This window comes from Pholis gunnellus (genome assembly GCF_910591455.1).
Source record: "Pholis gunnellus genome assembly, chromosome: 19".
Taxonomy (NCBI): Eukaryota; Metazoa; Chordata; class Actinopteri; order Perciformes; family Pholidae; genus Pholis; species Pholis gunnellus.
The window spans coordinates 18,179,473-18,201,671 of record NC_136546.1 but is presented as its reverse complement, the minus strand read 5'-3'; the positions used below and the strand labels follow the sequence as shown (position 1 = coordinate 18,201,671).

Genomic DNA, 22,199 nt, shown 5'->3' with positions numbered 1-22,199 from the left:
TTCCTATATTCCTTACACATCCCTGCACACTGGTTCCCTGTGCACTTGTTGACAGGAGCTTGTAATCGAAAAAGAGTCTGCAGCTTTGAGCTGTGAAGTCCCTTGTAGAACTGGCATATAGTTATGGTGGGAAGAGGAAGACGAGGAGGAATAAGAGGGAACATCTTCCCTCCGTAGCTTATTGAGCTGTCAGGTTTCAGTCCCTATCAGAAGAGCATTGATTTCCTGTCTCATATTCTCCACTGTACTTGCTTTTACATCCGTCTATGATAAGAGTGCTTGCTTTAGTGGTTATGACCACATCAAGAAGCCCGTCCACACATCGATCTGTGTCGACGCCAAGCATAGTCCTGTATTTAAATTGATCCATAGAAGAGTAGCCAAGTGCTGGTTTCACACCCCGCTACGCTTTAATGCAAACTATCTCTCTGTACATTGAGCGAGGCACAGCCGAGTCGTCACAAGATGCAACACGGGGGGGTGACACGGAGACGGCTAATGGGGCAAATATGTCTGGATGTGGAGATTTAACATTTCCCTTCTTCAATGTATTCTCTGTGAATTTTGAAGAGCTGACTTGAAATTATCTTTCGGCATTAGCATTTCAGTGACCTTTCCAGCGCTCAATTCAGTTGTCAAAAACGATATCAGTGTCGGGAAGCAATGAACCAAAAGGAGCATATACACTTAAAACAAGAGATGAAATGGAGGGAGTCTTTGTTTTTGTGCCATTTACTGTAACATTTAACAACACTAAACCAGCTATTCTCACAGCCCACTGGTGGGCCTCAGAGCGCCATCTCGTAGGCCAGTTAGATTACATTATTAATAAAATAATTTGGGAATGCACTAGTTAGGTGTAATGTGCTCTTGAATTCACATAAAAGCAATGATGTCAAATTAAAATGAGCAATTTCTCAAATGTAAGGACACTAAATAGATTTTTAAATAAATAAACAAAGTGATGTGGGAGACAACCCTGTGCCAGTAAAAGCGTGTGGCGAGGAAATATGACCCTGAATACATTCAATTTGGATTCATAATGAAGGGCAGTGATGGGGAGGGTAAGCAGAGTATTTATCGAGATAATTACAGCTGCTCTATAACCATAGAGATAGAATAGGAGTAGAACGGACATTCCCATTCAAATCAACTCAGCAGGATGGTCAGAGCGGCTGTTTTATGTGTAGCGTTGTAACGAGCTAACTCCCTTTTAATATAAAACGGATGTAAAGCAAATGGCAGACACACTGACATGAGGTTTTGCAGTAACGACTGAAATGAGCAGCGGAGTAGTAATGTTACAAAGCACAGAAAGCAAGAGTAAATGTCAAATTTAACAAACTTATGCTTCATCTCCACACTGTTGACAGAGCGTAAGAAAAGCTTGCTATCGGCAGATGAGTGTCAGCTTAATATCTGTTACCAGTGTATCAAAGCATGGTGGAATAAAGAAGCTAGCTAGCTAGCTAACTAGCAGACACCCAGCTAGTTAGCTCGTTGGCTAATTCTGCCATGATTTACTGAAAATTAGACTTTAACAATTGCCATTTTCTTTTGTACTTGTTCTATTCATGTTCTATTTCTACAGGAAACACACATTTATAGCCCAGTTGATTTTTTTCTTGTCTTTTGTCGTGTTGTGATATTTTTGTTCTCATTTATTCGTGAAGGTGGTCCTCCGACTTTTCTTTCACAATCAAAAGTGGGCCTTGAGTCACAAAAGGTTGAGAAGCCCTGCAATAAACCACAGTGTAGCTAAATATGTGTCAGCGTGACCCACAAACTGTAACCCTGTGAAAGAATGTATAACAGAGGAGAGGTTGCATTATATATTTGTATTAACCTTAAGCAAAGAGAGAAAGGACCATAAATAGGTTGCGTTTTCCATAGAGACCCGGGCTCATAATGGAGATATACAATGTGCATACAGAGGACATTGCTTGCGCGAACCGTCACAATCTCTTAGCCATGCCTGGACATTAGTGAGAGTCATTACGCTCATTTAAACGAGGTCATTAAGCCAATGAAATGAGGCCGTATATTTTAGTGCAGAAATAAGACGAAAGAGCACACCATTTCTCGTTGGTACGCAATCTCTTCTGAGTCAAGTGTGCCATAACTCTAAGAGAAGGGCCCGGGTGAGGCCAAAAAGTCTCCGGCTCCAGACAGTTCGCAACATCCTCCATCACTGTCAAATAAACTGTAGTACCTGCAATAACTGCAACAATAACTTTAACATGCTGTTAGTGATGTGCGCAGGACTTGATAATGCAGCCATTAGGATGCTTTAATTACTGTTTTAATTGTTCCCCTCCAGCTGATGTTATTCAAACTGGGGGTGACTCATCAGAGCCAAAGGAGGTCCTCTCATACCTATAGCTTTCTGGCAAACAGTGTCTCCACACACCCACACAGTCTATATACGCACAGCAAGCCATGCACTCAAAGCTGACTTATAACCAGGTGTGCACACTTATAACACACATTTGATAACACATTTGCAAGATTTTAAAAGGAGCATTTCTACATGCGAGTTAAATGAATCAATTGCGGTACCAAAACAAAACAACGAGTCCTCCAAATTAAAACGACAAATCGTTTTTTCTTGAGATGGAAAGTCTCGCCGCTTATTAGCACTGTTTCACAGAAATGCTGGATGGTCAAAGAAGATTAGGAATGGGATGAGGCGAAAAGTGGAGGAAAAAAAAAAAGATAAGACATGCACAAGAAATGTGGAGAGAATAGGAGAAATGACAAAAGGCAGGGAGACAGAAGGAGGGGGACGCTCATTGTTCAACATGTATTGTTACCCCTCTACAACTAGGTGCCTAAACATGCTGAGAAGAGACAACAATCACTCGTTTAGAGACAAATCCCGCCTTAGTGCTGATCTAGGATTATGGCTCTGATTAAAAGAACGGTGTTCCTTTTGTTGCTCGGGTCTGATGAATCATTCAAGGGTGATACAGCCAGAAGATGTGCCCTGGAATTAATCGCATCCCACCTCTTTTGTTTCTGATCCGGGGTCGTCTTTTCCTGGTTCGCCTCATTTTCCGGGCAGAGTACTAAGACAAAACATTCATAGCAAAGGATCTCAAGATGAGATGGATGAATTATTAATCACAGGTGTCTTTGTAAACTGTGGAAAAAGATCATGTGTTTTTGTTATGTACGGTTGAAATCCTTTTTCTTTTTGCAGATCTTTTTTCGAATTTCTTTTTTGCCCATTTCTGCATGCCCGGTTGCAGCTTCATTGAAAATCTGGCGCATGGTAAATAGCCCTTAAATTAGGTCCCTGGCCTTCCAGCTTGGTTATCTGTGATGATCGGAACAGTGTGTGCTGCTTGAAAAGACCCATTTTCCCTGTGGCACATCATTTAACATGTCTCATTTACCCGGAAAATATGCAGGTCACACATCCAGAGATTTCTGGTCACATCCTCAACTCGCTCAATACAAATTTAAAAGGATTTGAATTAGAACAACCATCGCATTTCTTCTTCTCCCTGTATTCCTGGCTGATAAATATTAATGATCTCTTCTCCTTTGACCACAATACATTTTAAGTAGGCGCCTTCAGCAGAAAGAGAAAAACGATAGCTCAACCTTGGGTCTTTGAGGGGCACCTTAACATAAAATAAGGAACACTGGACACGGCAGAAAGACCATTAAGCCAGGAGTTGAACAAGAGGAGACAGAATCCTCAAGCTATTTCGAAAAGGTCCGCTTACAAGTTAAATAGAAAAACTGAAATGCTTTATAAACAGCAAGTGCAAAGTCATTTAAAAAAGTCACCGTCAAAGAGCGAAGAGCCACAACACCTGACATCTATTCATGTCATGTCTGTTTACATTTAACCCTGCCGAAGGCTTTTGCACGATAGTGCAGGAGTCAGCCACACGTCATCAGCTCACAATGCTAACGGTTAATTGCGGTTGATCAACCGTTCATTAAACCATTACTCTTTCAATCTTGTTCAGGGACAAAAAGTGAAATTGTATGGAATTACTGCACAAAGGCGGCTGAGTGTTCAGTTAAGTTAAGGTTAAGGTTGATGTAAGCCTAGGATACAGTCCTACTTGATCATGTTTGGAGACTTACACTTCTATAGAAAGCGAATGTAATGGATATTTGTATAGTAACAATGGTAAAGGGGTGCGCTCATGGTGACCAACCTACAGAGAATTGTAACATAAATATGCAGCGACACGCGACTTCACGTAGCTTTACGGATATGTATTGCTACGCCTCTGTCGAGATTAACAGGTTGCTGTGGTGGCAACTTGTCAATCACAAGGTAGACACACTAAACCCTAAAGCATACCCTGCTTTATTGACTTGAAACTGGAGATTGAGACCATAAACTCATGTTTACTGAGGTAATAAATCAAGAGAGAAGTAGAGTCATTTTCTCATAGACTTCTATACAACCAGAGGAGTCGCCCCCTGCTGGCCATTAGAGAGAATGCAGGTTAAAGGCATTTCCTTATTGGCTTCATGTTTCAGACCCGAAAGCCACGTCCACTGCATAACTGGCAAAATGTACTTTAAAGTATAAAAGCCACACTACTCACTATAGTAATGTAAATTATTAAATTATTTGTATTATTCATTATTGATGCATGAACATGTAAATGGAATTTTTATGTTGTGGATAGTTGCGGCAGAGCGCTTGGTGATTTAATTTGCTGTAATGTATATTAATTAATTGTACATAAAATCTAAAATGTGTATCTGCAAACCAACTGTAAACAGCTGTTAAATAAATGTAGCGTAGTAAAAAGTGCAGTATTTCCTTCTGAAATGTATTAACCTTATAATTCAATGAATTGCAGACGGTTTGTTCAGCTGCACTTATTCATTTTTAACCTTGTCAAGGTAATCACTCTGTGGAGGAACACAGACACTCCCACATAGTCTTCACTGCTTTTATTCTGCAGAGAGAGAAGAAAAACAACACGTATATAAACCAACAATGCTCCGAATCAAATGTTTAATTTCCGCATTGGCTGGCAAAATTTGCAGGAACAAGACAATCCCCCTCATTTTCAATAATCTCTATCGTGGGTTCATAAAAGCCCAGGACAAGAATTCAGTCCATTTTCAATTGGATTGTTCCGGACTGTCTGTGAATTCAGTGTGAAGCAGCCTAGACCTCCCCTTCTTGAAAAAAAAAAAAAAAAAAGACTTAACGGCCGACTGCATGTCAACAAACAATCACAAAGCACAATATGTGCAGAGCTCTCTGCGCCTTTGTAGAAATGAGCCCATATTCAGTTTGAGTGCTATCTGACATGGCTTGCTTGTTGAATTATAATTAAGATTTTGCCCAACGAGTGAATGAACAAGTCCTTGATTGTGTCAAACTCAGAATGCCCTTTCGAGCAGAGATATTAACATCAGTTTCTTGTCAAATCTGTGAGCCAAACTGAACCATGACATGCTAGGTCTAATTAAGTATTTCTCATGTTAATGAAGGACATGATCTTGTCAAACACAGAATGCACTTCATTTGCTCTTCATTTCCCAGTCGCTGGCACAATCATATAAAACTCATTTAACACACTTAAAATGTTCTGTCCTGATGTAGGTCATAATGTCTTGACAACAATATGGATCACGTTATAGCATGTTTTCTGGTGATGCAATATATAAAAAGTCTATATGAAATAACCACATGCCTAATTGTTGTATACGTCGGTTTGAATTAAATACTTGCGCTGAAGTTTTCTCATAAAATTAAGAATTTTGGTGCAAAAATGATTTTAGCAGTTTCAAGTGAAATTGGTCAGAAAACAACCTATATATATATATATATATATATATTTCCATACACATTTGTTAATCCCATTGAACTGAGTAATAATGTAGTGTGTGAACACAAAACCGCAATATTTAAAATGATTCCCTAAAACGTATTACCTCAAAATATGTAGTGTTAGTATGTGATTATTATCAAATTTGACGACGTAATTGTGTCGCACGATGTATGATTTCATCACAATACGATTGCATTGAAAGACGTTCAAAATCACCATATTGGATTATCACCCAGCCCTGATTTCCCCTGCAGACACATGCTGTTCTCAGTCCCCTTTCACTGATATTAAATGGTATGCTGATGTTTTCCCCATACTCATTTAGTTCTGAACCTCACTGCCAAGTTCGTGTGAGGACTCGGCAGAAAGGAGGAGACGTTGTTATAAATCACCGACACCACTGGAAGGCTGGTCACAGATCTGCAACGGTTCACACTCAAGCTGCGCTGCAGAAAAAGAAACGCCGTAAATCCTGGCCATTGTGCAACAAAACATGCAAGCGCTGTGTAACGGCTCCCGTTTGACAACGTTTTCATTGCCCCTTCAGATGCGCGACACTCCCCCCATAATGCCTCATGATGAAACGGGTTCAGTCTGACCTTGAGAGCGCTCTCTTTCCGCGCTGCTCTGACATTCAGCGCGTCATCAGGAGACACTCGAGATGCGGCAGGACTGACCAAGCGGTCCCCCCAAAATCAGCTCCTTAATTGAGATGGCAGCTGGAGGATTTACAACAACAACAACAACAACAAAAACAACCTCAACACAGAAGGAAGGCTGCGTGGTGGGGCCGGGGCACAAAGCCTGAAAGATGTCTCAAACTGGGCTGACATTTCGCTTACAGCTCACAATAACAGCACCAGTAACGGGGGGGGGGGGGGGGGGGGGGGGGGCAGCGATATGCCAATCATACCTTACTTTTTCCATTTGTGTCAAATCACCCCCTCCCCACACACACACACACACACAAAGTCTATCTCTATACATGACAGGCAATGGCAAACCCTATGGCAGTACCTCCTGGCATTGCTGGCGGAGATCGACACTGAATCAGACCGCCGAGACCACCGGCGCCGAGACAACACGGCGCTACACCGACAGAGATGAGTACGTCTTAAAGCACACACATGACGACACAAGGAGGTGTCCCGCTACACCCACGACAGTCAGGACACACAACTGTGTGTCCGCACAACCTGCGTAGCAATATATAAGACACAATCAGCCCAGTATGTGCCGAAGTGCTCCACTTCAGCACCAAGCAAAGTATGAAGGAATCACTTCATTTAATCACGATGTTACTCGGACAACAATTGATTATTGGGAAATAAATTAACTTCTGGTTTGTTGAAAATAAACTTCATAGCTGGTGTCACTGCTGACCGAGTTCTGGAGTAAAAACACCATTTCTGTCACTGGAGCCATAATGTGTTGGAGATAGAAGTTTACTTGAAAGATGTTACAGATTACCTACTTTAAATGCTCCAGCAGCAATGTAATCCACTGGATTAATCAAATTTAGTAATCATAATCTAATTGCTTTCAATTACTTTTGGATTGCTTTGCCTCCAGACTCGGTAAAATATTATGTTGAACAGACAGTTTATTCCATTCCAATTTGCAGACTAATTTGAACAGGGATATTATCCTCCTCTTCAAACATTATCAACAGTTATTTCCCAGAAGTATCTAATCTGATTACGGTTGCAATATAGTTGGCTGTTGTTAGAGCAGAATTACAGAGGAATACACACTGTGTGGCCTTTGTTGTTGAACATTTTCTGTAGATTTTTGTGTGTCTGCAGAAGCTCTCGAAACGTTTTTTTTCCGAGATTAGGACGGATTTTAAATTGAAGGTACCGCTGATGGCCAGCTGTTGATCTTTGCAGCAAGGAACGTGAAGAGTGGAGCGCCTGTTGTATGATAGGATTAGAGAATTGAAGCGCAGTTGTCCGACGTAATCTCAAATTCAATCAGCTTCACAACACAATGAATAAAACCTGTCTTTATAACACAGACATTTGCTATACTTTCATCTTTCTTGGTTTGGCGGAATGTTTTGATGTCTTTTATGGAGGCACATATTAAAATATGATGCAGTAAACATCCCCAATATGATACGCAGTCCAGATTTATTGTTTCAATAGTCTCCAAATTCTTTCCGAGACGCTCGTCATTGTTATGAACGGCGGCACAGTGGCTCAGCGGTGAGCACCGCTGCCTCACAGCGAGAAGGTCCTGGGTTTAAAAATGTATCTGCATGAGTCCAGACATGCAGGCTCAGCTAGTGCATGCTGGGTAACCCCCCTGCCACGTTCAACAGGATAAGCAGGTATAGAAGTTTAAAAGATGATTAGATGGACGTTATGATGGAATTTTCCTTTTTTGTTGAACTTAAATCTCTTGTATAGTTGTTGAAGTTCAGCGAGTGGTTTGTATCACATGCTAGCAACACAATAAGCTACTGTAGCACCAAGTTCCTCACTTCCCCCTCACAAGTCTAGTGGCTAATTCAATTTATTCTGTGGTGTTTAAATTATTTCCATTTAATTATACTTAATACTTCTGCTACAATACATAGAGGTACATATTGTACTTTGTACTCTCCTGCAATTGTTTTACAGCTGTAGTTGCTATGTTTGCTTTACAAATGAAGATTTGAAGTAAAAATGAATGCATTCAAAATTAAATACAATCATTGTTACATAATAATGGTTCCTGTACAGAAACGCAGTGTCTCCTTCCCTTTGTCATAATAATTCCCCCTCTAAACCTTTCAGACTCTACATTTCAAATAAAGATTTGAGAGAAGTGATAGACGACTTTTACTGTTATTTTGATCATTTTGCAATTAACACTTTTGCATTTTAACTTAAATCGTAAAGGAATATCGTTAGACGTTTGTATTGATACTTTCACTGATCAGAATACTTGTACTTTTATCATCTCATCCGTCGCTGGAAAAATACCTATTTTCTGAGAAACAGGCCGACAACCATAGCAGCGGCGTCATTAGCCCTACGTGTTCTCCTAACATCAGCAACATTAAGCTGTTCCTGCTGATAAACGGTGGATCACATCAACCCCTACTGAGGAGCGTGAGGCCGTTTCGTGTAAAGCATTACTCTCAACTCTGCATGCAACTGAACACTTAAACTGTGCGGCAACATATAAAAACTCAAAACTACTTAACTGTGTAAAGATGACAGAAAAACATTTACGTGGTGTGTGTGTGTGTGTGTGTGTGTGTGTGTGTGTGTGTGTGTGTGTGTGTGTGTGTGTGTGTGTGTGTAGTAGTTGCGGTTATGGCAGAGGAGTACTTGGCAGGGCGATGATGCGTGGAGCTCCTAATGAGAAACGCAGAGCTCCCAGTAATTTGTTAGCCTGCGTTAAGGTCAGACCGCAAATGCTGCATGATTGAGTCACCCCCAAAGTCCCTATTAGAATTTGCATTTAAAATATATCTATTATTTATGTGTGTATTATTAAAATGGCTGGCTGTGGATTCCCCTGAGCAGAGTGCAACGGGGAGGCCCACAGTAACTGGGCCACAATACTACCGGGGGCCCGACAATCAAATAATGAAAAGGGAGAAAGGGAAGAGTAATGAGAGAGAGATACAAAAAAGTTGTCCGGAGGAGTACAAGAGAAGCATCTGCCACAGAGGATTTTGTTAGATTTTAATATACAATACAGCTAAAAGCCTAATGTAACCTTCTCAATCTTTTTTTGTGACCGAGAAAGAAAGATTTGTTGCGTATGATGGATGGCGAACATAATGATATTTGAACAATAAAACAATCAAGTTTATTGAGCAATAAAAGTTAGACAAAGCTGTCATTTACAAAATAACCAATAAAATATGTGAAATGATCTATGATACGATGGAAATTTAACTCTGCAACTGCAAAAGTTATGGTGCAAAATCCATCATTTCAGCGATTCTACACAGTGACAACAAGGCTGCAGTCTCTGTGCAGCTGCACTTGTCAGCATGTTAGCAGGTCGAATGGTCACCATGTTCACGTCTATTGCAAAGATGATGCATCACGAGCTCCCGCCAATATTTTATAAATGTATAAAAGGTACATTTCCTGTCTCCTAAGTGTCCGTGGTCATGGTGTCCGTGAACGTCACATGGGTGGATGAAAGCACAACGGGGTCGTGTTTGCACAACGTTCATATATTCAAAGCTAACGGTCATATTTAGGCTGTTTGCTAATGCGAGTCGCCAGATTTCGCGAGACCGTGTTGCTGAGGCAGAAAAAGGTTTATCTTTCTCCTGATTTGAGTGTTTTTGGTGAAAAGCAGTCCTTCTCCTGTTGAATGCACAGTCTGTCCTTTGAGTTGCGTGTCCTTCAGTGAAGCTAAAACAAATCCAAGGCAAAAGATCCTTCACAGATATCAGCTGGGTGGGCGCAAAGAGCACAAAGTCAATTGACTAATGCTTTAGTTTCAAAGTAATTTCAAGAAGCCTCTCTTGAGCCTTGCTTATTGCCTCTTTTGTGCACCCAACCTTACCGAGTCAAGCAAAGAAAATTTCAAAGCGAAGGCTGTCGGTGTCTATTTACAGACTAAAGGAAGTGCTCCTCTTTTTATAGACATATTCATTTGCAGAGACAGAGCCTGGGCAGTCGGTGCACCAGCCGCACATGGAAAAGTCCTCCGTCTCGTTCGCTGCCGAGAGCACCTGCAGACGTTTTAGGGCAAGGTAAGTGCCAGAAACGCGCTGCATTGTTTACCTTGTGCATCTCAAAACACCACTCCGTCTGCCTCCTCGATGATATCTGATATTCCACATGACACGCGTGGTGCTTTAAAAGCCTGCATTCACCGCCACCTTTCGTACGGAGTTAACCTTAAGGTGGCAGCACTTTGAATGTCAACCCCTCCGCATGTGGACCTTTTTAAATGCCACCGCTCTTTATTCGGCATTTGTGGAACAGGACAGACAAAGGGAGAGGGGGGGGGGGCATGGTGGATGGGGAGTTATTTCCCAGCAGAGGAAAGCCAAATGACATACAATCAGCTAGGCTCAGCAGGGAGTTCATTTAACACTTGAAGGCGTGTATGGGTACTAAGTGTGGGTCTTTGAAGGGCTGCAGATCTGATCCGCTCATTTGATGATGTGCTCAATTACAACGATGGATGAATGGCGGCCCGGAATTTGAGAGCAGAGCCCTTTTTTGGGGCGGGGGGGGGGGGGGGGGGGCACTGAATTTCTGTCAGCTGCTTGATAAAAAGTAACCTCTCAAATACGCAGCATGTACTTTTCATAGGCCAAGCTGAACGTGCATGTGTCGGCATTCGTGCTGCATGACATTCGCGCCCATGTGTGAGTCACAGGTACACATGGCTGATTTAAAACTTGTTTTATGCGATATATGTCTGTAAGTGAAAACGTCTTGAGTAGCAAACAATCATCAAATCCTTTGTAGGGTCAAAGGTGGCTCTGCAAAATGTTTGTGACCGAACAGCACAAGCCGATACGTGGATAAATAAGCTACTTTCAGAGGAGTTTCTGAGCTTTGAGGCGGGTGATTTTGCAGTGGATTTAGCGAGATATTGCACCAAATAATTACTGTTCGAAAGAAACTTTTCATGCAGCTTTTGCTTTGGAAAGTTGCCACAATTGGAAACGAAAAGACTGATCTGAAGCGCGGAACAAACGACAAACATTTCACATCCGACTTTCAGGCGAGTCGAGAGAGAGAGAGAGAGAGAGAGAGTGAGAGAGAGAGAGAGAGAGAGAGAGAGAGAGAGAGAGAGAGAGAGAGAGAGAGAGAGTGGGATAATTATAGGGTGAATATGTGTGAAATATCACTTTCCCCTTTGACACAAATCTCTCACCGTGTGATGAGGAAGTGGGGGGAGTGAGATGGAGCGATGACAAACGATAATGGCAAATTGAAGACGGCAGCCACTTCAAATTGCCCACGGATCAACTATGAACTCTTGACACTTTGGCGAATCGAGCAAATCTGGCAAATCTTCCGCATGCTGCGCAAGTGCAATGTGCCGGACCACGGCCCTGTGTGTTTGTTGTTCTCCTTGATGTTGTCATGAGATGTTTGCTGAGAGCACTTCTAGTCTTGAAGGGACGAGCGCGAGGAGTCAAGCGTCCTCTGCGATCCCTCGGCGTCCCGAAACAACTGTCTCCGGCATCGGAACACGCGGTTGCCGCTATCCCATATTACATCTCTGCCACTCAATGCCAACGGATCAGCAATCCAATTTCACACAAGCGCGCTCAGAGGGAGGCAACGCTGACGCAGGAATAAGGATCTATGCTCCGACAAAGACAAGAAGTTGTTTGAAGTGGCTGGAGGGGGCGTCGGGGTGTCGGGGAGGGCTGAAGAATTAGATAGAAGTAACAGAAGTGTGATGGAGGGTGATAAATAGCAGGGGTGATAACGTGACTTTCATCAATCCCAGCCGCTGCAGAGAGCAGAATATTTTCCCCCGACCCGTCGCTGAGCACAGGGGACAAAGCGAGCACCGAGGACAGACGGGGAAGCAGAGGAAGACTTCACCTCGGAGACAAGTCTGCACTTTGTAAACACACCTTTGTTTGCGTAGCGGGGCGCCTGACGAGCCAGTTCCTGCTCAGCCAAAAGGCCAGCGAGACAATGATCTCCGTGTGCTGCCGGGAGAGCAGATGTACAGTATTGGATGACAACACACTCTCCCTCATCCCTTTCAATATCACACACACACACTCATATTGCATAGTCATTGTGACGTAAATAGAGAGGGAGCTTGCATCTCACCTTTCACAAAGGAGAGCGGGGTTTGAATCTGATATCCAATGACTGCTTATTAGATCGAGCCACCGGGCCGTCTGTTTGGAGCCAGGCTCATAAGACCGCCGGTGTGTTTAGGGGGCTGCTTTCCATTTCCACACACACACACACACACACCGTTACTTAGCAGGAAAAGAAGAGGGCAAACCCCTTCTGGACCATGGTATTTTCTCCTGCCAGAGCTGTGCATACAGTCTTTTGTAACGCCCGCTGTCACCAGAACAAACCCACCACAAAGCAAAGACCCTGAAAAGGTCTCTTATTTTGGGATATCCATGGTTTTCAGAACAATAAACCGTCTCTCTGCCTGTGTTTTAATTTTCTCCAAGAGGATTCAAATCCACCCTCAGATGAAGCAGATGCTTCAGGAGCAGAAGCAGAAAGAGAGCGGAGGACTTGGGGCGGATGAACGTGCCGCTCCATTGTTGGTAGAAAAGGTCAGCTGGGATCCTAGCCGGTAGACGCAGGAGGACCCACGAGAGGACGGGATTGGATGAAACCGGCGGAACAGCTTGTCACAGTGAGATTGACAAGACAGACAAAAGATAACGCTTGCCCTCACCTATTCTTTGACCCGTCTGTTATCGTCCCATAACATCCGTGGACCGTTTTTTTTTTTACGTGAATCATTTTTTCTTTAAATCCGCCGTGAATCATTTTTCTTTTGACGATAAAAGATAACGGCGGTCCTGAATGTGTGATGAGGGTGTGAGATTTCTGATAGATCTCTCGTCAGATGCAGGACTCCCATTTTTTCCATCCACCTGATTTCAAATGCTGATAGCGAAAAAAGAAAAAAGAAACGAAGTCTGACAGTTCCTTTTTTACAGTGCCTCTTCTCTGACAGCTTGACAGTGTGCAAGTCCTCATGACTGAGGTGTCTGTCTGTCTGTCTGTCTGTCTGTCTGTCTGTCTGTCTGTCTGTCTGTCTGTCTGTCTGTCTGTCTGTCTGTCTGTCTGTCTCTATGTCTGTACGTCTCTATCCTTGATTAGCAACTACCGCAGCACAGCCCGCTCTGATTCAGAGTGGAAAGCCATAATTCTACCCACATGGTGCGGAGACATCCAGACCCTGGTGCAATTGCTCCCGGTAAACACACAATCGCTGCTTCTCGTTAACAACTGAACAAGTTTTCCATACATCATCTTAAGGAAAAATCACTGCTTAATCCCCGTTTCTTAATGACACTGTCGTGAACTGCCCGACAGCGGATTTGTTTGTCCACAAACATTATGATGATGTTTGCGTTCATGGAAAAAGAAAGTAATCTAACTAGACAAGCTATGAATGTATTCCTTGTGTTGAGCCAGGGATTCCACTCCTGTTTTTTCCCAGGGGAGGAAAGAAATCCGGACGGAAGGGCCGAGCAGAAACGTGTGGCACAAAGCTGACTTTTCTAAAATATACTGACACGTGCCACTTAACCACTGACAAAGAGTGAAACGTGCAGCAGACGTCTGGCTTGCATAGTTAAAATCCTATAACTGAAAATCAGACAAAGAGAAACTCGACTCCCCCCCCCAAAGAAAGAAAACCCTTCAGGTTTCACATGACGGCTTACGGATAATGAATGGAAAGCGATGGTGGTGAAATGAAGTATTCCTCATCACTCAGCGTGCTTTGCTTTCGGAGGACTCGTTCTTCTGAGAGCCGGATTTTGTGACATTTTCGCTGTGAATGCAAATGGCACGCAGCAAAGTCTGTGATAGGATGACAACACGTACAGTAGAAGCTAATAAATCAAATCCAGGCAGCCGAGTGTGACGATTGTTTACCTTCCTGCTCCTGAGAGGAAGATAAAGGCGCCTCAGAAAGCCTGTGCTACTTAGTATTTAAGGAGAATTTTTGAGTGTATATTTTGAATTCCAACAGAAGTGTAAAATGTCAGGAATAAAAGAACAACACAATATCCCCCCATCCTTAAAAACTTTACATCCGCATTAGGATCGCTGTTGTGCCATTAACGTGCTGAACGATATAATCAAATTGGATCATCGTCAATTTATGTCCATCAGTATAAAGCAACAAAAAGCAGGCGTCAAGCTGTGAAGCAATAATCTTTCCTCCAGCTATGTTTAGTGTTCTTGGCTTTCCTCGGCAGCCGGTTGTCTTTAAGACCCCATGGCGAGTCTGTCTGCTTTGGAAATGTACAGTTTTCATCTTTTTCTGTGTGATAGAGTTTCACTATTTGATGGAACAACTGTAGTTTCCGCTATCATCTGAAGCTAATTCAAAAGCAAGTCTCCGCCGCCACGCAGCCTCCCCCCGTCTCCCCCCGTCTCCCCGTCTCCGTTCTGTCTCCCTCATGCAGCTTCCCCAGCGTGCGCCTTCTTAAACTTTAAATCGTCTCATATTCGATACATTTCACGGCAACTTGTCAGAAGGCTCTCCCAGGTTTTCAAAAAGACGTCTTCCCCCTTTTAGCCTCAGCCTCAGTGAAGATTCGGTGATTTCAGAGTCTATTCATTACCGGGCTCCCCGACACCGACAGTGATGCTCACATCACGGAGCTGCACGATTAATAGATTTGTTTTCAACTATCAGATTAAATCGGCAACTATTCCGATAGTCGATTAAATCGGTTTGAGTAGTTTTTTTAAAACGCAAAAAAAAGTCTCTCGGACAGTAAACGAAATATCTTTGAGTTGTGGACAAAACAAGACATGTGAGGAAGTCTAAAGTTGAAATCAACATTGATTGAATTTGACGAAATAGATTTCATTGTGATTTGTTTTCCTCGTGGCTGTCGGGGACATAACCTACTTCCCTCCATCTGGTTGCAACAAAAAAAAAAAGAAAAAAAAGAGAGAGAGACATGCTTTTTGTGTTTTCTTTCTTTCTTTCTTTCTTTTTTGATTGTGTCAGAATGAGGCCGTGACACCTGCTGTTCTCTGGATACCATGTTGTGTTGGCCACAGTATGCGGTCTGCTTCAAACAATTGGCTGGCTGACCTGGCTCAAATCAATGACCAGCAGCAACACACAAAGTGTGATTTGGTTTCAAGACGAGCTCTATTGATCGGTGCGGTCAATGCTGGGAATTTATTTTTTCATCACGACACTTTTTGAGAACTTTTCGAATATTTCTGAAAAATCCAAAACAGACCTTTTTTCAAAAACGACGACAAGCACGAATGGATTTAAACATGTGCATTGAGTCGAGGAGGAAAAGATGTGCCTGGTGGTTACACCTGCTGTGGGATGCGCTTTGTGTTGAACCGTAATGAGCAGAACGGCGGTATGTATGCACTTTAATGGACTGCCCGCAGCAGGTGTTATAGACCATAGAGGACCAAACAGCCGTAGGCGTCGTAGCTGAAGCTGGAGTGACGCTCTTTGTTTGAATAAATAGAACTCAAGGTAAATATCAAATGTATTCATCATCGGTTCATACGGTTCTTTATCTCACTGGAAGCAGAGCTATGGTCAAATGGAGTCATGATCAATCAATGATCTTCCTATAATCATATGTAATAATATTGTCAAATATTATATCTCTATTATATGAGATATAGAGTCAACATAAGACGTTACACAGTTATTGGTTTGTGGCACTCCTTAGATCAATATGCAGCTGCTGATTATTGTATTTCAACTACGGCTCCTGTGTTCAAGAGGGATTGGTCGTAGCACTGCTGCTATTAAATATCAGGGAGGATTAAAAAAAATCATATTAAAAGGATTAGACTGTGCAGGGAAATCCACATGTTCCAGTGGGCTCTCTTGTGGGAAGACACTTTTTGGAGTAATATGAGATACAAACTCCAGCTTTGGCCCGTGTTTAAACCCTATAAAATCCTTTCCAACGCTAAGGTAACAGGCTGGTAACGTCCACGTGCAAACATTTGACCCCAGCATAGGTCTGTCGCAGAACCTTTTGAAAGCATGTTGCGGTGCATTGTTGGGATCTATAACTCTGACCACGAATCACCCCAATAACCAGCGCTCACTCTTTAACCGTCAGTCAGTGGAAAGAAGATTTTGTGATATTTCTGCCGGAGTTGACACCGATTAGACAAGTGCTATTTCAAGGGGAGTGCAAGCATTAAAGGTGTCTGAAAGGTAGTTGTTATTTTTTCTCTAGAATTAATAAAAAGTAGGATGGTGAGAAAGAATCCCATCATGGTGAAATGTTGGTTCATTCGCTATAGATCTGTCTTGTTAACCCGACATTAGCTTGCATTAGTATTGTTCATTTTCGCAAATCCAATAAGCTATGACGTACAGCGACCGTCCGTTGAATGATCGCCTTCCTAGTAAACCGATCTTCTAAGAAAACGGTTCTGTGGATCACGGCATCACTAGGAACAAGTGGAACGGCGTACCAAGTGAAACTGGACTCTGCGCTGACACGTTAAAGTCCTGTTCATCAGCAGGGACACGGCAATAGTTGCGGTTATTAAAAACATGGATTCAGAGTGCTGCAGTGACTTTACATCCGTAACAACCGCGGAAAAATACATAAAAATTAATTAACGGCCCGGCGGGGGATAAAAAAGTGCAGCTCTAAATTAACTATAGCCCACTGTTCCATGCGGTTGGCTTTACATCAGGATGGACGACGCCAGCAGATGGTACATTTAAACTCTCAGCACTTGTCCTACACACAGCCGCACAACTCTTAACCTGATCATTAAAGCTGAAGCACATGAAGAGACATCATTTATAAACACCACAGCAGAAAACACTGCAGCAACGCTAAAACAATACACCTGCTCTGCATCCCAAATTAAGGGGGAATAATTACTCCATTTACGGGTTTTATTACAAAGTGATTTGTGCAAGCGGGGGGCATCACTTTCAGACATGTCTAGCTATATCGGGCTGTGTCCCCACTTGGGCCGCGGGGTTTATAAAGCCACAGTCTCCAAACGGTGGAGATCAATAACGGCCTGTCAGGTTTTTAGTGTAGCCACGGAGAGCGCAGAGACACAGGGACCGCGGAGAGGGAGCTGCATCCGTCCATCAGACTCTTTGTGACTCCCAACAGCTTTGATCGAAGATGACAGAAAGAGAGAAAGAGCAAGTGAGGACAGCAGACAGCTCGAAAAAAAAAGAAAAAGAGAGACAGGCTTGCAGGATACTATTGGCCGGCTCTTGAGGCCCAAACTCTGGGTCTTTCCCTTTTTTAAACACCGCTGGTCTCTGTTGCCCGCCTTACAAAGGACTGTCAGAGGCGAGACAAAGTAGAAAGGTAAAGCCCTGAATAAAGCTAACAGAGAGGCATCTGGGGGAAGGATCTGCATTATATCTGCTGCATCTGCACACACACATTCCCACATATACTGTACCTTTTAAACGCTCACGTGCGAGGACGAGGCACCTAATTGCTCTGGCAGCCATTGAATGATGACAATGGCCACGGTGGGAGATGGCGAGACTTTGTTCGGGATCTATGTAATTATTCAGCCGCACAAAAAGGAGGGGCCGATGCGGTGCCAGAGCAGATTTACTGTGTCTGTGGTCAGGGCATTCAGCGGGGTGTCTAATGATGTGCACTTATGGGCTAAATTACCAGAGCATTGTTTACCTCTTGCTCTCAGAGTGCAGGCCCCACGGAGAGCAAGGGCCCAAGAAGGTGCCGGAGCAAAGCGAGCACCCAGATGGAGCTGCTGAAGTCCAAATTAAAAGCAAATGATCGGATAGTGAGGAGGGAAGTTTCGAGAGAAGATGAATGGTATCCATGGAAGCAGCGGCACGGGAGAGGCTGAAATGTCGAACTCTTTTTTTTTTTTTTTTTTGGTAAAGGCCCCGTCTCTTCACACGCTGCTGACAGCCAGCGAGCAAGCAAATCCCCGGGCGAGGGGGTGGAGAACACCAACTGTACGGCATTTCCAAGCTGCACTTTTCTGTATAAGCTACACAAACATGGTGACAAATTACAACTACGCGCACACACACAAGCCACAGTAAAATATTGCAATTTCTGTCTCATTAAAAGTTGCTTTCTAGCCTTTGTCTGAAAGGAGCAATGTGCAGCCGTGAGAGTTTTTATTTATTTTTTTTAAATCCATGATATTACTCAGAGCTTATATAATGATGTGGTGCTTTTTGTTTGTTTGCTTGTTAAGAAAAGCACCACCTCCAGCCATCACTTCTGACAGCAGCACCCATTTGAGCCACTGTCAGAGGTCATTTACATAATGAAAGACAGAAATTACCAAGGAGGCAAAGGCAGGGACAAAGCCTGCCATTTGGCAGGGAGAGAAAATGAAGATGGAAGGAGAACGGTTTGGCAAGAAAAAGGGGGGGCATTGGACAGAGAGAGTGCAGAGAGAGAGCAGCAGGACTGGAGTGAGGGGATAAGGGCAGAGAGTGCAGGAGGCAGCAGAGAGAGAGAGAGAGAGAGAGAGAGAGAGAGAGAGAGAGAGAGAGAGAGAGAGAGAGAGAGAGAGAGAGAGAGAGAGAGAGAGAGAGAGAGAGAGAGAGAGAGAGCGGAGGGGCTTGAAGAGCTGCAGACAGTTGAACTATGAAGACAGCCATGCCAGTGAGTGTGCAGAAACATTTGGAGGAAAGTGGGAGATGAGAACTGGAAGACAGAAGCGAGGGAGAGACGGGGGGGGGGGGGGGGGGGGGGGGGGGAGCTGACAAGCCTCAAAAGCGTGAGGAAAGTTGAAGATGATGTACAAATTAAAAAACGTTGACGCGGGGAGCGAGAGAGACGGGAGACGAGAGACAGAACCGTGACGGGAGGTTTCGGATCGGGGGCTCCTACCTTGGCAGACGCCGAAGCCACCGAGCCCGCCGACGGGATGCCTCGCTTGACCGCGATGTCGTTGCTCGATGTTGTCACGGCAACTGTGACCGGGGTGGGGAGGAGGGAGGGGATGACCGGGAGGGGAAGGAGCCCCGGGCGGTTGTTGCCATTGACGACGGCAGAGGCACAGCTGTGATTGGCTCCGCCGTTGTGGAGGCCGGACGGGCGGATGTCTCTCCGCTCCCAGGGTCCCCGGTAGTCCCTCTCAAAGCGGTGGTGGTGGCGTGACATCACTTCCTCTTCCTCTCAGAGGGAACAACAGGGGCAGGCCTGCAGGGGATGGAAACAAAGAGGGAATAGGTGAGGTTGGAATTGTATTAAATACAAATGGAGAGGAGGGGGGGGGATACAGACACAAAAGCCGGGTAGAAAAAGCACCATAGGACTCAGAAAGAGCAAGACACCGAGTGAATTAAGGGGAGAACATGTTGACACGAGGGTGTAAACGCTCACAGCATCTGCTCCCATTGCACCTGACCGACATGAACACAGTGCGGCTCATTTGTTGCCTCTAATTCCCATTCTCTCAGTCATTAACGAAGGCTGCGACAAGAGGGAGAGAAACGAGCACTGCCGAGCACGCCGTCCGTGCCAACGTCATAAAGAGCTGAATGTGTAACGCCGGGCAGCGTCTAAGGATCAACAACGAGGAGGTGAGAGCGGGACGGAGTAAGGACACGCGCGCTCATTGAAGTTGTTTCGAGGACGGCGCTGCAGTGTCGCGACCTTGCGGTCGAAACCCATTCATCTGGATAGATAAATACCACCGCAATTACAGCTCATCTCATACATCTAATGGCTGGTTAATTCAATCAGATTGCCCTTGAATTGCATTTGAGGGTTCTCCTCCTTTCAAGCACAGCGGGCTGTGATAGGCTAAGAGGCGAGGTGAGCTGGAATTACATCGGTATGGGGGCACGGCGCTCTATTGTGTAGCATGAGCGGCGTCTCACTCTATATTATATCATAAATCAAAGCGGCACAGGATCTGAGAAGTGAAATCCATTCACTGTGGGGTTTTTTGCAGGCGGATTGTACTCCTCCTCACCAAAGGAACCGCTACGCTTCCCGAGCCCTTGATAAACAGTTGAAATAAATAAATAACAACCTCAGAACCAGGTTCTGCAAGCCCCATGCAAAATCCCCCTGGTTTGTAAGGAGAGAATGACAGCGGATGATAGGTCTTTATTCATCACGCTGGGGTCTGTCACGCATGCTTCTTGCCTCGCAGAGGGAGCGAGCGCCTTGAAATGCCAGCTTCTCTCTCTGTGTGTGTCTGTGTGTGTGTGTGTGTGTGTGCAAAAGCAGCATATACTACAAGTGAACTAACTGTGTACGCACGTACTGTTTTTGGCGGGATGTAATGAGAACACACATGTGGAAAACTCCAGTGCGCTACGGAGGTTGCAGTGCTGGACTGTTTGAGCAGGCTGTTGGAATTGAAAGGTTCTTTGAACAGCTTTTGATGCGAGAGATACGCGCTGCAGCCTGTGGTGGGAGCGCGGGCCCTCTCTGCATCTTTAGCTGCTGTGACCATGCCATTCATTTACCCGCTGAACCACTCACTCGTTCTTCCTTTGTGTCAGTCTCAGAGCTTTCCATCACACATTTTATTCCCTCTTTCGACCCCCTCTCCTGTCATTTATTTCCCTCTCACACAAGGTCTGCTCTGTCCAAATACAGCAAGCTGATACGCGGGCGATAGAGGCGGACGGAGCTGCTAAAAGCTGTGGGACAACACTCTCACGCTCGCTTTCTCTCTGCAAATAACCTTCTCCCATCCCGCAGCGACCCCCTTTTAACAACCTCCGAATTTCCAAAAGAATAAGCTTTGTATTATCTCTAAAAATGTTTGAGACAGAGAGAGAGAGAGAGAGAGAGAGAGAGAGAGAGAGAGAGAGAGAGAGAGAGAGAGAGAGAGAGAGAGAGAGAGTAACAAGGTGCTGGTCCGTTGGAACAATGGCAGTTAGTGCCAGCTTATCACCCGAGCTCCACACCTCAGCTGAGGAAGAAGATGAGAGGCGCACAATTCCTCCACATCAACACAGGAAGAGGACAAAACAAATAATAAGAAAGGGGCATTATCTCCATAATAGTCAGAATTGCGGGCAGAGTGCATTTGTATTCAGAATTCTGTGCAATTTACTTTTTTACAAAATCTGTCCAGATGTAAAGAGGGTACAGGCTAGTGTGCGTCCGCTGAGCTCCCCGATCGAGACAGTTTGTGTGATTAACCACAAAATGTAACTAGTTTTTTGTTTTATTTGGTCTTCTTGTAAACCTCCAGGAACAACAGCGCGCTGGAGAGCAAACGCATTAGATTGTGCAGTAAAAAGGTATTCAACTAAGTTGGAAAGAGCCCCCACACAACTCAGAGAGCGCTGTGGGAGAACCTTCAGCACGGCGGCAATACACACCAGAGGGAAGTAAAACACGGTATACCGACGAGGAATATGTCATTAGTCTCCTTCATGTGCCATGTAGGGCTGCCATCAATTAGTCGTCAACTATTAAAATAATCAGCAACTCTTTTGATAAACAATTAATTAATTAAAGAAAAAAAGTTCAACTTCACTGATTCCAGCTTTTAAAATTGTAATATTTTCTGGTAAACTGAAAATATTTGAGTTGTGGACAAAACAAGACATTTGATGATGTTATTTGGGGTTTTGGGAATCACCGATTTCTCTATAAAAAGTCAGAAAATTTTGAAAAATGTCAAACAAGTAATCGATTAATTGAGAAGATGATTGACAGGTTCACTTCTTTATTTTGCTAATGTTCAGTGAGCATCCATAATGAGACTCTCATCACCT

The 22,199-nt window shown here is 44.0% G+C and overlaps 1 protein-coding gene across 1 annotated transcript in view; it reads right to left on the bottom strand.

Moving 5' to 3' along the window:
• The window catches only part of klhl29 (kelch like family member 29), a 190,886-nt gene that overhangs the window by 105,717 nt on the left and 62,970 nt on the right, over positions 1-22,199 (bottom strand). Inside the window, exon 3 of the mRNA XM_079180461.1 lies at positions 19,342-19,653. Coding sequence (XP_079036587.1) covers positions 19,342-19,614 — 273 coding nt within the window. The 5' untranslated portion in view covers positions 19,615-19,653. The remainder of the gene's footprint in view (positions 1-19,341; positions 19,654-22,199) is intronic.